General features: G+C 49.4%; 2 protein-coding genes across 6 annotated transcripts; one reads left to right on the plus strand and one right to left on the minus strand.

The window, feature by feature from the left end:
• Positions 1 to 46: 46 nt before the first annotated feature.
• On the minus strand, positions 47 to 6,194 carry SNX17 (sorting nexin 17). The gene is made up of 15 exons (XM_032849581.1): positions 5,996 to 6,194; positions 5,452 to 5,526; positions 3,914 to 4,031; positions 3,320 to 3,384; positions 2,935 to 3,045; positions 2,732 to 2,822; positions 2,482 to 2,569; positions 2,162 to 2,231; positions 1,781 to 1,873; positions 1,485 to 1,688; positions 1,231 to 1,356; positions 991 to 1,068; positions 779 to 853; positions 641 to 682; positions 47 to 548 (listed from the first exon to the last, which is right to left on the minus strand). Exons 1-15 carry the CDS (start codon positions 6,056 to 6,058, stop codon positions 435 to 437), a joined length of 1,413 nt encoding a protein of 470 aa, XP_032705472.1. The 5' UTR covers positions 6,059 to 6,194; the 3' UTR covers positions 47 to 434.
• A 166-nt stretch (positions 6,195 to 6,360) lies between these two features.
• On the plus strand, positions 6,361 to 11,127 carry EIF2B4 (eukaryotic translation initiation factor 2B subunit delta). Of its 5 annotated transcripts, XM_032849572.1 has the most exons (13): positions 6,361 to 6,480; positions 6,862 to 6,905; positions 7,231 to 7,366; positions 7,762 to 7,965; positions 8,243 to 8,325; positions 8,490 to 8,581; positions 8,817 to 8,931; positions 9,135 to 9,211; positions 9,383 to 9,485; positions 9,747 to 9,874; positions 10,001 to 10,178; positions 10,578 to 10,758; positions 10,880 to 11,127. In XM_032849572.1, exons 1-13 carry the CDS (start codon positions 6,450 to 6,452, stop codon positions 11,077 to 11,079), a joined length of 1,572 nt encoding a protein of 523 aa, XP_032705463.1. In that variant the 5' UTR covers positions 6,361 to 6,449; the 3' UTR covers positions 11,080 to 11,127. The 5 variants fall into 5 exon arrangements, with proteins under 5 accessions (XP_032705463.1, XP_032705464.1, XP_032705465.1 ...); XM_032849573.1 differs by lacking the exon at positions 6,361 to 6,480 and having other exon boundaries at positions 6,598 to 6,905; positions 7,231 to 7,365; positions 7,758 to 7,965; XM_032849574.1 differs by lacking the exon at positions 6,361 to 6,480 and having other exon boundaries at positions 6,600 to 6,905.
• Positions 11,128 to 14,206: the final 3,079 nt, after the last annotated feature.

The following is a 14,206-nucleotide window of genomic DNA, read 5'->3' on the forward strand; positions in this document are numbered from 1 at the left end:
TCTGTGCTGTGATGGGGGGGCAGGGGCAGTGAAAGGGAACCAGAGGTAGGCAGCAGTCAGGCTGAGTTTAATGATGGGGAGTTGGGCCAGACCGTACATAGACCTCTGCCCATCCCCTTGACCCATGGCCCCGAGAAGCCAGAAGCAGCCCCAGGGGAAGCTGCAGTTCCTCCCCAAGGCAGGTAGCCACGGTCCCTTGGACTTTGTGCAAAATACTAAATGCTAATTTGGCATTGAGGGCCAGCTCTGAAAAGAGAGAACACTCCTTTGTGCAGCCAGCCCAGGGGGTGGGAGGGAAGGTGGGTTAGGAAGCCCCTGGCCAAGAGAAGAAAGGGGAAGGAAGGAAAAGACCCCCCTGGCTTGGGGGATACAGGCACAGGGCAAGTTTCTGAACATTCCTCCGGGGTAGAGGGCAGACATCTGAGCACTGGAGATCACAGATCCTCATCTCCAATGCCCTCGAAGGCAAAATTGCCGTGGACATCACTGGCACCGGCATCTGTGCTGGGACTGCCAATCCCCCGCAAGCTCACGGCACTCAGCTTGCTCTGTAACAAAGGCAGGTTGGGTCAGAGGGCTCCAGCCTCCCTGAGATCCCGAGACCCGTCCCTGAGATCCCCAACCCACACGGGAAACTCACTGAGAGTTTGACCACGGACTCCCGGCTGGCATCAGGTGACTCCTGAGGACGAGGAGGCGGAGGTGTCAGAGACCTCACCAGGGGAAATAAGGCAAGGCCGGCAGGGGTGGGGGGTACTGATGAGAAAGTGATACTTACAAGCAGGGGTGGGGACTTCACTGCTTGCTGGCTGTCTGAGCGTCTCAGGGTGCCCCCCACTCGCCTACGCAGCATCTAGGGATGAAGTGCTGATAAGAGTAGGATCCCTTTGGATTTTCCATCACTTCCCCCTCTTGGGAGAAGCCTCACACCCAGGACAAGAGGCAGGGAGAGCATAAAAACTCAGCTGTTTGGTCCACACCTTTGCTTACCTTCCTGATGCTGCCGCCAGATTTCTTCACCATCAGTTCATCTACCATGGACTGTAAGCAGATACTCATCATGATGGCCTGAGGGCAAGAAGAGAGCTCAGCCTGACTAGAGTGGTCCTCCTGAGCCCAGCACCCCTAAGACAAGGGCTCCCACTCACATGGAGTCCTGGAAGCCCTAGACTTGGGTATCTAAGAGACGGTGCAATGGGCTCCAGAGGAGGCCTGAGGGTGGGCTCACACCTGAGGGCTGGTGATGGTGACCCACTGTAGCCGGTCCTTGCTCATGAGGTATTCAAAAGCCAGTTCCAGGCGCACCTCACCCCGGCCCCGGCCTGGGCTGCTTGTGCCTCCACTGGGCAGTGGCACCTGGGAGAGAAAGGAGAGTTAGGCTGAGATTGTTCCGGCCCATCTGTCTCCCTCTTTAATCAACTGCAGCCCATTCCTGAAGCTCAAGGCTTGCCAGACCACCATCCCAAAGGCCTACCCCAACTCACAGAGGAGGTGACGCGCCAGCACCGCATGCGGGTGACCCGGAAGGAACCTTCGCGGAGTTGCTGGCCAGGCAGGCGGAGCTGCAGGCTGAGCTCACTGTTGCCTGCGCTCACCACCACGGGACAGTCCTTCTCTGGGAAGTCAGCCACACAGGCGTCAAAGCGCAAGTAGCCGTAGTGCCGCAGTGTCTGCGCCAGCCGCAGGAACTGAAACCCAGTCACCATGCGGGACGTGTCAGGAGGGGAAGTGGGGTGAGTCAGAAAACAACCCTTGGAAGGAGACAGGAAAGCAGGCTCACCTCCTTCTTGGAGACCTTCTCTTGCAGAGATTTGAGCTGCCGGTGCTGCTCCTTGGTGACCAGGATCCACCCACGCTCAATGTCTGATACCGTCTACGGTGGAGACAACGGGTGGGGGGTTTGGGGCTTCCAATCAGAGGTCCAAGGAGAAGTGTCCAGTTACCTCTGTCCAGCCTGACCCTTAGCCCCATGCTTGAGCAAGCTCTTTGCAGTAAGTCCTTGGCTTTATCAGCTTACAAAGTAGGGAGAGTGCCAGGTGCCCTGATAGTATTCTAGGAACTTTCCCGTGAACTGGGTGTAAAGACATGAAGAGCTTCCTTGGCGGAGTGGGACACCAGTATCTGTTTCAGGGGAAAGGTTCTGAGGCAGCTCCAAGCTCACCTGAGCATAAAGCAGATTCAGGCCAACCCGGTTCTCCATGACATCGTCATCATAGGCAGAGTCCCAATAACTGTGAGGCCAAGGGGTGGAAAGGGGTAACGGGGCTAAGCTGGGGTAAGGCAAGAGAGGTGGAATAGAAAATAGGAGCAATCTAGAACTACTGAGCAAATAGGGTGGTATAGTGGGAGGAAGCTTGGGAGGCCTGGTAGTATCACCCAGCACTACCCCCTTGTCCAGGTTATTCTGTCTCCTGGATTACCAGGGTAGATGTGCCCCAGTAATCACCAGCACCCTCCCCCTCCTCCAAGCCCAGCCCTGACCTCTTCCTTAGCACAATCTTATACTCTTGACTCCGAAGACTGGTAACAGACACATAAGGCAGCTCAAACTCTTGCAACTTCCGTACGACTATGGGTTAAAAGGAGAAAAAAAAAAAAAAAGGAAATATAAGACTCAAGGGGAGAAAAATCAAGAGAGGAGCCCTGAGGAAATGTCAGATTTGGGGAGGAATTAGCAGGGCAAATTCACTACTAGAAGCACAGGGAAGAAGTCATGTCCATAGAAACTCACAAGAAAAGGTTCCGTCCTCTTTCTCTCGAACTAGAAAGAGACTAAAGTATCCGATCAAGTCATCCGGAAGATCCAGCTTTGCAGCCACAGCCTGGGGATAGGGAAGCAAGTACAGCTCATCATACTGGCTGGTTCTAATCACCTCCAAACCTGGGACCCTGGGGGTGCAGAGGAGGTGGGGCCGTGCAGTACAAGTGCCTCACCTCTAGGACATCTTCAGTCTGATCTGAAGTTAGCACATTGACCAGAACTTTCTGCCCATTGCTGAGTAGCACTTCCAAGGAAACCTCCTCGGTGGGGACCTGCTGTGTCTCCTGGAGTGAACATACATGAGGCACTCACTGCCTTGTTAATGCTTACTCAGCGTCCAAATCTGACCCATTCCCAACTCTATTTCTAGGTCCTTCCAGCGTCTTTATTCTTAGTTGCTTAATTACAGGCTGGGTTTCCTTGATTTCACTGGTACAGCAGAAGCCCCCTCCCATAAAAAAAGGTACCAGGATGACTCTTCTGTAGCCACTGCCTTAAAATGCCATGGCCCTATAGGAAAGTCCTTCCCTTAAATCTCATTACCACCCAGAGCCTTACCTGTTGTGCCCGACGCAGGAAGCTGTTGAAGGTCTCACTGCTCCCAAGCAGCGGGTCTTGCCGAACTGTGGGGACAAGAGAACACTATTCCAGTAACTTAGGACTCCCTCTTGACTCCCCCCGCCCCCAGTTCTTTTCTTGGTAGGTTCCCCCCCATACCCCATTTCCTGGGCTGATGATGGCCTGTTGTATCCCCCAGCTGGCCTCACCTCACTCACTGTTTGCAAATATTCTTCACCTGCCCCACCCTTGGCTGCCATCTAGTTGAGTCCAGTCTATAGAACTGGGGAAATAACAATGATGTTAATCTAAAGCACATCAGATAAAAATTAAGTTCTCCCCACCCATCTAAACTGCTTTAAGACTATGAAGTGTTACACTGGTTATTTCTAAACTGTATTAGTCTATTGGCCAAATTGCTTTGCTGATACCCAGACCATCCTTGTGTGTTATTTACTTCTCCTAATTAACAGATCAAACAAGAGGCTCCCCAGCTGTAGAAATTAATTCAGGCCAGTCTACAGAACCAGCGGTTTTGAGTCTCTTCCCACAGCTCTCTAAACAGTTAGCCTTAAGTTCCCTTCAACCACTCACCAGCTTGCATGTACTTCTCTAACTGCTCTCTCCTCTGTTCTACCTCAGCAGGTGTCAGAGAGAAAAGCTTCTTTGGGGGAAATGCAGGAAGAACATTGGCCCCATACTCCTTCCGAAGCTATTTGGGGAAAGAGATACAACCCTTCACATAAAACACAGCAAATGAGAAGAGGCAATCCACACTCACAGTGTTCTTTTGGGCACCCCTTCCCTTCCCTCAGCCACCATCCCTTCACGCCTGCCCGGGCCCCATCTACCCTGGTAATCCAGGAAATCATTCCTCTGGCAGAGGTAGCATCCCGGTGGAGCCATTCTTCTGTCCCAAATATTAAGTTCTTTCCCATCTTACTATGTACAAGTCAGGGCCTTCACAGTGTGGGTAGGGTTTATATAGGGCCAGGGCCTAGGGAACTCTATTCAGCAAGACTGTGTTCACTGAACCCTCACCAGAAGCAAAGAACTTTAAAAGGAAAATTTATGTTCCCAGTTAAGTACAGCTAATACATTCACAAAATATGTTAAGACTTAAAGGGAGGGGCGCCTGGGTGGCTCAGTGGGTTAAGCCTCTGCCTTCAGCTCAGGTCATGATCTCAGGGTCGTGGGATCGAGCCCCACATCCGGTTCTGTGCTCAGCAGGGAGCTTGCTTACCCCTCTCTCTCTGCCTGCTTCTATGCCTACTTGTGATCTGTCAAATAAAATCTTAAAAGAAAAAAAAAAAAAGACTTAATGGGACTTTGCAGACCAACAAATACATGTTTCGGTCTTAGAAACTAAGGCCCAGGGTGCCTGGGTGGCTCAGTGGGTTAAGCCTCTGCCTTCGGCTCAGGCTGTGATCTCAGGGTCCTCTGCACGGCGGGGAGTCTGCTTCCCCCCTCTCTCTGCCTGCCTCTTTGCCTACTTGTGATTTCTCTGTCAGATAGATAAATAAAATCTTAGGAAAAAAAAAAAAAAGAAAGAAAGAAAAGAAAAGAAACTAAGGCCCAAAGAAATTAAGTAACTGCTCAGGGTTGCACAGCTAGTTATCAGTAGAACCAGGACACTCTACTGAGTTGAATAGAGCTTGCAATCTGCTGAAGGATAACATAGAAACACTGCATCAGAGATACATAAAGATAACTGAACAGTTAGGCCCACTGAAATGAGCTAAAGAGCACAGAAGGATCCGTGAATGATTTGTATGAGAAGGAAAAAGAATTTCAAGTTGTAGTTCAGATGGCAGAAGAAATGTACTTTGGCAGCAGAGGGAGGAGGGCGCTTTTTCCATGCACGGGCAAAGGTTGAAGACTGAGGACAGGAAAGCAGAAAGGCGGATGTGAGTATAAAAAGAAGCAGTTAAAGCAGCAAGACAGCAAGCTTCTTAGGGAGTTCCCCGGAAATGTCAATCGGTAAGATAAAGCACCAGACCCTTCCCAGTGGCAGTGATTAAAGAAAAACTACACAGCCTAGGAGAGAGCCAAGAGGGGAAAAACGAAGATACCGATGCCCAAGTGTAGGAAAGGGCTTGAAAGCTGCCTCAAGGCAGGGGTACTGGTCCCACCTGCTCGTGCAGCCCCAGGAGCTGGCTGTAGCGCACCCGGCAATGCAGGACTCCATTCACGTGAATGTTATAGGCCTGAAGACACAAAAGCAGGCAAACATTATAGGGTCGTGGCCTGGGCAACCCCCTTGAAAACCGTGGCCAGAAGTCATCTGGCACCAGCTCCGTCTAGGTAACACCCCGAGATCGTCCGAGGATTTATTAGTCTGTTTACCCCAGGGTAGGGTCCTAGAGCATAAGGACCAGCCGGGGGTCAACTCGGGAGCTCATGCCGCAGTCTCCCTCCCCAAGAGGCCAGTGACGCCCACCAGAGCGGCCGCGGCCCAGACAGAGGGAGACGACGCGGGGGAACAAAGGACCTGAAGGAGCTTGGGCGACCTTTGGACGAATCTGAGACGGGATATAAGATCCCAGGAAGGCCGTCTGGAGTCGGCGGCCTGGGACCAGGCCCCAAGGGTGGCGACCCAGGCCTCGGAGGCCGCTCGGAGAGGGCTCTGGCCCGTTATCCCCGCCCCTGCCCGGCCCGGCTCCGGCCGCTCCTCACCACGTAGGCGGAGCCGCCGCTGTCCCCGCTGCGGGACTCGGTTTCAGGAATGGAAAAGTGCATGTTCCCTGTGGCAGGGCCCAGGTGGGCTCCGGACTGACAGGGCCGCAGCGGCTTTACACGCTCGCCTCCGCCGCTCAGCGCGTCCCCGCTGCCTCACTCGCCATTTTGGGGGGGGCGGAGGCCTGGGATCGGAGATGGGAAGGGTGGTGGGACGTCCGCTCTGGGCGCAGCTCCCTCGGCATGCTGGGAATTGTAGTCTAAAGTGCAAGAACCCACTGCCACGCCTGGGAGAGCAAAGCTGAGAAGACCCTCCTCGGTTCCCGTAGCCCGGGGCGGAGCCCCAGTGCACGTCGGAGATTGTAGTCCGCCGAGGGCTGCGCGCCCCGGGTGTCTGCCCAGGTGGCGCTGTAGGCCCAAGGACTGCGGCAGGCGGAGCCTAGAATCGAGGGTGATGGCTGCCGTGGCTGTGGCTGTTCGTGAGGGTGAGTGAAGGGCGGGGACGCGCTAACAGGTAAGCGAGCCGCCGGGCGCCAGGAGGCTGCGGCCGAGCCCTGAGTCCCTCTGGGTCCTGTCGTTCGGTTCTGGCGCCTCTCCGGACTCTGGGGTGCACTGCCTGGGGCGCAGCTTTGCGCCGCGTACCGGCTGGCTCGGGCGAGAAGGGTGGGGGCCCCTCCAGGCTGCCTCCTCCGCCTCCCTTTTGATCCTGCCGCGCACTGCGTCCCCACGCGGATCCCTGGCTTGTCTCCCGCCTGGCGGCAGAGCTGTGGTCATGCCGACCCAGCAGCCAGCCGCGCGGGGTACGAGCCCCTCCAAATCCTCCCGGAGCCTCTCTGGCTCACTTTGTGACCTGTTTTCTGATGCAGACTCGGGGTCTGGGATGAAGGCGGAGCTTTCTACTCGGCCTGGGGTAAGTGAGGGTGCCCTCCCAAAACGCCTGTCAGGCTCTACGCAGAAGGCTGTGTCAGCTTCGTTCCGCCCCAGCCTCCATCCCCGTTTCACTTTATTTCTCAGGAAAGCCAGGTTTTACAGAATTCTTTCAGCCCTAACAGTATAGGACTCTGATCCTGGAGAAGAACCTTCGATCTGTATGGGATGTAAGCTTGTAATAGCTAGCTGATTAGAGTTAGAGAGCATTAGGGGCTTTACCTTATAGAAACCCTGGAAGGTACCAGTAGTGTTGTATCGTCTTTGGCATTGTTGGGGAAGAGCAGTATTCTATGTCTGTGTCTCAGGCAGCGGGGAGGGAGATGACCCAAGAAGAGAAGCTGCAGCTTCGGAAGGAAAAGAAACAGCAGAAGAAGAAACGGAAGGAGGAAAAGGGAAGGGAACCAGAAACTGGCTCTGCTGTACCTGCAGCCCCGTGTCAAGGTGCGGGGGGCTTTTTTAAAGGGATGGGGTGTGGAACTGGTAGATGTGTGCGGGAGAAGAGGGTGAAACAGGACAAACAGAGTTGGTTTGAGCAAGTGAAAAGCAAAGAAGTTTATTTAAGATTTTATTTCTTTGCCAGAAAGAGGGCGTGCACAAGCAGGGAGAGCTGCAGGCACAGGGAGAAAGAAGCAGGCTCCCTGCTGACCAAGGAGGCAGATGCAGGACTCCATCCCAGGACTCTGGGATCATGACCTGAGCTGAAGGCAGGGGCCTAAGGGACTGAGCCACCCAGGCATCCTGCGAGGAAGTTTATATAAGCATAGAAGCTTCGGCTGGGGCACAGGTAGATATTACCTGCCTGGGGCTTGGGCACCTATTTTTTCTGTCTTTCGTAGGCCCAACCAAAGAACTGGCAGGGCCAGGCAGTCAGCTGTCTACTGCTGGGGAGAAAGTTCCAACTGGTCGAAGTAAAGCTGAACTTCGTGCTGAACGGCGAGCTAAGCAGGAGGCTGAGCGGGCCCTGAAACAGGCAAGGAAAGGGGAACAAGGAGGGCCACCTCCTCGGGCCTGCCCCAGCACAGCTGGAGAATCCCCCTCAGGTACCTTCCCTTCATCGCGAGACCTCTGTTTTGATTTTAATTCTTGTGTTAGCGCAGGCTTCCCTATGGTAAAACAGCTCTCCCTTCTCATTCTTTGCCTTGGGACCAAGAGCTCAAAATTCTCCCTTCAACTTCATCCTGTCTCTGTTTCTTCTCCTCTTTTCTTCCCTGCTTTTCCCCTCTCCCTATTCAGTTTTTCTTGATGTCGCTTTTCCCTTAGAAGCAGATTTCTTTTTATTACCTACAGTGTCTTGAAAACGTGGTCATTATCTTTTAGGAGTGAAGCGTCTGCCTGAACACACTCAGGTCGATGACCTCACACTTCTGAGAAGGCTTGCTAAAAAACCAGAGCAACAACAGGTAGGAAGTGGTTTTGGTGTGTGCCAGAAATTGCCTAAGGGAGATGGGATGTTGGGGGAAGTGATCGAGGCAAAGGGAGACCCTGGAGAAGAATGGGTATTTGGGGCAAAGTAGCCTTACTGTTTACTTGCTTTCCACTGCTCTTGTTCCCCTGTTTTGTCAAGGTTCCTACACGAAACGATTATGGATCCAAAGTCAGTCTTTTCTCCCATCTACCCCAGTACAGCAGACAAAACTCTCTGACTCAGTATATGAGGTAGGATCCCATGAAACTGTCACAACTTTTAAGTTCTAGGAGTTTTGGTGACTCAGTATTGAAAGTGACTGGAAATTTGAGATGGGGTCTGGGGGAAGAAGCCTGCACACAAGGCAAAACTCTAGAGGATATGGGGGTGTCTGTGCTAGTGAAGGAAGTTCCTTTTCATCAGGAGCAGCTGGGCAGTAGGTGCTCAAGCTCCCTTGCAAAGTGTGTGACACCGCCATCCCATCAGCATCCCATCCTCTGTGATCCACCCAGCCATGGTGCGACTCGGCCTGCAGTACTCCCAGGGTCTGGTCAGTGGCTCCAATGCCCGGTGTATTGCCCTGCTTCGTGCCTTGCAGCAGGTATGTCCCGTCCTGTTCCCTCTATGACCCAACCCTCCCTTCCCCAACACTACTCCAGCTTCCTCTCACCTGAAGTCATCTCTGGGGGACAGAGGGAACGACTCTACCCTCAGAACACTTTGCTCAGTGAAACATAACCTACTGCCCACTTTCAGAGACCTTTATTAGGGGACATTTTGCTGATCACTGTGTGTATCCTGTAGGTGATTCAGGATTACACAACACCTCCCAATGAAGAACTCTCAAGGGACCTAGTGAATAAACTAAAGCCCTACTTCAGGTAAGGACAACCACTTCAAGTCCGCTCCCGCCTCCCCTCGCTCTCTTCTTGTACCCTTTCTCTTGCTCTTATCTCTTGTTTCATTTTTCTATTTTCTGTCTTTAGAGAAAACATTTTTAAGTACAAACATAAGTTGTAGAGTCGCACAAACGCGAGGTATTGTCTTTGTAGCTTCCTGGCTCAGTGCCGTCCTCTGTCAGCAAGCATGTACAACGCCATCAAGTTCCTTAACAAGGAGATCACGGGTGTGAGCAGCTCCAAGCGGGAAGAAGAGGTGATGACTATGTGGAATGAGCAAGACATGCACCTGAGGGTACAGCTGAGAAACTTTCAGGACTCCCAGAAGGGACAGTGAGGCCATTCTGCCCTGGTCCAGCATTAAGGAAGTGGTTGGGGTGTCTGACTTGTACCACCCTTGGGCCCCCATTAGGCCCCCTTTGAATCTATCCTTGTGCACTTACTCTGGCATCTGGCATAATAATCAGAGGAAGAAATGTGTTCGTTCTTTGTTCCCTAAGCATTTTAATCCATTTAGGCCAAGTCGGAACTTCGAGTGGCCATTGATCGGTATGTGCAAGAGAAGATTGTGCTCGCAGCTAAGGCAATTTCCTGCTTTGCTTGTAAGAAGATCAGTAATGGAGATGTGATCCTCGTATATGGATGGTACGGTCCAGACCCTATGACTGAGAAAATTGGAAGAAGGGACTGCCCCTTTGCCTTTTAGTAATGAGCTGGCTGGCTGTCGGTTTGTGACATCTGTACCTGAATCCTCCTCTCCATTCACTCCAGCTCATCTCTGGTATCCCGAATTCTTCAGGAGGCTTGGGCTAAGGACCGGCGGTTTCGGGTGGTAGTGGTGGACAGCCGGCCATGGCTGGAGGGAAGGCACACACTACGTTTTCTGGTCCGTGCTGGGGTCCCTGCCTCCTACCTGCTGATTTCTGCAGCCTCCTATGTGCTCCCAGAGGTGAGAGCAGAGGAAAGGGACTCTAAAGTTGAAGGTAAAGGATGTAGTGGTGTAGACATAATCCCATCTTCCCAAGGTTATGATTATTTAAATACACTAGAATTTTATAGCTTAGTTTGTATTTAATAGGAAAAGCAGCTACAGCATGGTCTAGCAATGTTGTTATTGTAAGGACGGTAAACTAGCAGCTCTCAAGAGAAAACAGGGCAAAAGTAACTTTGGAGTTTCATTTTCTTACGGGAGATGGAATGGGTCAATCAACGGTCAGGTGTTTTCCAAGAAGAACCATTACATTCTGTTATTGTCTTAATATTGGTATCCTGGGCAGGAGTGGGGAACTTTTTTGTGCATTAATCACAAGCCACATTTTCTCCGCCTCTCCACTGTTCAAAACAATAGGTTTCTAAGGTGCTGTTGGGAGCTCATGCACTCCTGGCCAACGGGTCCGTGATGTCACGGGTAGGGACAGCGCAGCTGGCCCTGGTGGCACGAGCGCATAATGTGCCAGTGCTGGTCTGCTGTGAAACATACAAGTTTTGTGAGCGTGTGCAGACTGATGCCTTTGTCTCTAATGAGCTAGGTAAGGAGCCCAGGAGGGCAGAAAAGAGGGTTCCGAAGATCTGAGATTTGGGAGGGAGAGGGAAGGTTGAATTACAACTTATTTTCTCAAAGGACATAAATGGGTACGTCTCCTGTTGCAGGTGACCCTGATGATCTGCTGTGTGAGCGAGGAGAACACGTGGCCCTGGCTAACTGGCAGAACCACCTGTCCCTGCGGTTGTTGAATTTAGTCTATGACGTGACCCCCCCGGAACTGGTGGATCTGGTGATCACGGAGCTAGGAATGATTCCTTGCAGTTCTGTACCTGTTGTTCTGCGAGTCAAGAGTAGTGACCAGTGAGTGGGGAAACACAGGGTCAATAAATTACATGCTCCATGCATTCAGCAACTGTGCTGCCTTTGTATCTCTTTTAGTATCGCCATCGCTTAGGGTACAGACGCTGGGCTAGGTATGTGGAGGAATGTAGGGACAAACCCGAGAGCTATCTTTAGTATTTTATGATCATTAATCTAATATTTATATTGACAGGTTAAATTATCTCATCTTCAGTTTTGAGTACTTCTTGGGTTTTTGTTTTTTTTTTTTTAAAGATTTTATTTATTTATTTGACAGACAGAGATCACAAGTAGGCAGAGAGAGAGAGAGGAAGAAACAGACTCCCTGCTGAGCAGAGAGCCCGATGCGGGGCTCGATCCCAGGACCTGGGATCACGACCTGAGCCGAAGGCAGAGGCCTCAACCCACTAAGCCACCCAGGCGCCCCACTTAGGGATTTTTGAGTGTTGAGTACTTCTCAGGTGTCCGAAACTGCTGTAATCCCTTTCTGATCTGTTTAAGGAGGTTAGGATAGCTCTCTAAAAGGAAATTTTACAAATAAGAAAACTGAGACACAGAGGTTAAGTTCCTTGCCAAGGCAACACAGCTAAGGCACAGAGAGGCTGAGTTACTTGTCCAGGGCAATACAGTAACAAAAGCAGCTTGCGGTCTCATGCTTTCTGGATTGGGAGAATGTACCCCTAACTTTTATGCCATCTGCCATTGAGGAACACCGATCTTGGTGGAAGCAGACAGTATCTGCAAGTGAGAGAGGTTCCACTAGTCGTATTAACAGTTCCTAGGAAGCAATCACAGATGATGCCAGGAAACCTAATAAGGTCAGAGAAGACTTCACAAGGAGCATGTGATCTATGAGGGTCGGGAGTTTCCCAGTTGGAAAAGAATGGGAAGGCAGATCAGCAGTGGGATTAGCTTGAATGCGAAAACAGAGTGGCCAATCCAGTGTCAAAATGGTGTGGTGAGGCTACACCCGAGACCTACACCGGAGACTCACTCTCCTATGTGGAGAGTGAGTGATACAGACACAAAGTAGGTTGGGCTGGGGCCAGACTGTGAGTCTTAACTATTGCGGTTAGCCTAAAAAAATGGGAGAGTCATCTGTTTTGTGTGTACATTTATGTGTGTTTTATTGAAAATTTTCAAACAGAAGTCGAGTGAACTATGCTAAGAATCCCCATCCTAGCTGTAATAATTATCAAGATTGGCCACATTTGCTTTCTTTTTATTTCCTTTTTTTTTCCCTTGCTGAAGTTACTTTAGAGCAAATCCCAGATATTGTATCGTTTCACTTCTACAAACCTCAGTATGTGTCTCTAAAAAATACAGAAGTTTACCGTTTTATTGTTACACCTATTAAATTCTTAGTATTGTCCAATCCATAATCAAATTTCCTTGTCTCCAAAACTGGCTTTTTTGCAGTTGGTTGGTTTGAATCAGGACCCAAACAAATCGGTCCATTACAATTGGTAAGTAGGTGTTCAGTTTAGCAGAAGCAGTCTCCTCAGCCTCCCTCCTGTTCTCAGGACACTGACTTGTTCCAGATACCAAGTTATCTTATAAAATGTTCCCCACTCTGGATTTGACTATTGGCTTCCATATGGTACCATTTAACTCATTCCTCTAACCCCTCTGTTTCCATGCAACTTTTTGGGAAGAATACTTAGTAAATGGTGCTGCGTTTCATATCGCCTCACATCAGGAGGCAAATAATAGCTGTTTGTCCCATATTCAGTGATGAGTGGGTCCAGTTAAAGTTTGAAGTTTTTAAGTTTCTCACCAAGTTTTCATTTGGTGGTTTTATAACCACTGGTGGTTATTGCCTGAATTATTTCATTAGAGGATGCAAAATGATTTTTCCTCCTAATTCTCTGATTCTTTCCATATTTACTAGCTGGTGATCATCTAAAAAGAATTCCTTCTGTTTATTCTGAATTAGAGTTCATACTGGAAAGACAGGATAAATGTTTCCTTTTATTTGCTAGTTTCCAAGAATTGATCACTACTTAACTTCCTGCGGCATACAATAAGTAGTTGTGGATTAGTAGGCTTTCTCTCTTTTTTAAAAAAAGGATTATCAGTTCATGGGTTTTTTATGTATTGAGCATATTACTCAATCATTAAAATTAAGCAGAGGATCCACAGGGTCAACTCTATATTTTAGAAAGGTAACTGGTAGAGATTAGAAGTAGGGAAACAGACCATTTGAAAGATTGCCTGTCAATCAAAATTACAAATGCACCAAAATGTTGGTCCAGCAATTCTGCCTCTAGGAATTTATGCTATCTACCCAAATAGCTGCACATGCTTGAGGTAACAAAGTTATTTATAGCAGCATTGTTTATCACTGCAAAGGACTGGAAACCACCTAAATATTCATTAAGAACAAGGGACTAATTCAGATTATAGTTGACTGTTGAACAACATGGGTTTTAACTGTGTGGGTCCACTTACATATGTTTTTTTTGTTGTTGTTACACTACTGTAAATGTATTTATGATTTTCTTAACATTTTCCTTTCTCTAGCATATTGTAAGAATACAATATATAATACATATTGACATGCAAATCATGTGTTTGACAGTTTACAGACTTTCAGTCAACAGCAGACTATTTAGTAGTTAAGTTTGGGGGGAGAAAAAGTTAGCATGCAGATTTCCCACTGCCTAGGGGTAGGCGCTTCTAACCCCGCGGTCAACTATATATTACATTTATATCATTATTAAGCAGTCATAAAAAAGAATGGGAGGAAGGTTTTTATGTACAGAAATGGAACAATCTCCAAGGTACACTCAGTTAAAAGAAGCCAGATGCAGGACAGTGTGTGTATCGGTTTAAATTAAAAGGGTAAATATAAAAAATTTGCTTATATGTATAAATATATAAAATATCTTGGATCTGTAATAAGGAACTGATTGTGCGGATGTGGAGACAGGTGGAAGGGAGTCTTCACTTTATATCCTGTGTTTCAATTTTGAGCCATGTGATATCTTATCCGAAAAATGAATATAATTACTATAAAAGATTTTGCAGTTAAGTCGAAGATAGCCTAATCTGAGGCAGCAGAAGAGACATTTCCTCATTACAGAAGTGTTTGAAGCTGAGAGCTGTCCATCCGACAAGCATTTAAGATA

The sequence above is a fragment of the Lontra canadensis genome, unplaced genomic scaffold (genome assembly GCF_010015895.1).
Source record: "Lontra canadensis isolate GAN:19392208 unplaced genomic scaffold, GSC_riverotter_1.0 scaffold232, whole genome shotgun sequence".
NCBI lineage: Eukaryota > Metazoa > Chordata > Mammalia > Carnivora > Mustelidae > Lontra > Lontra canadensis.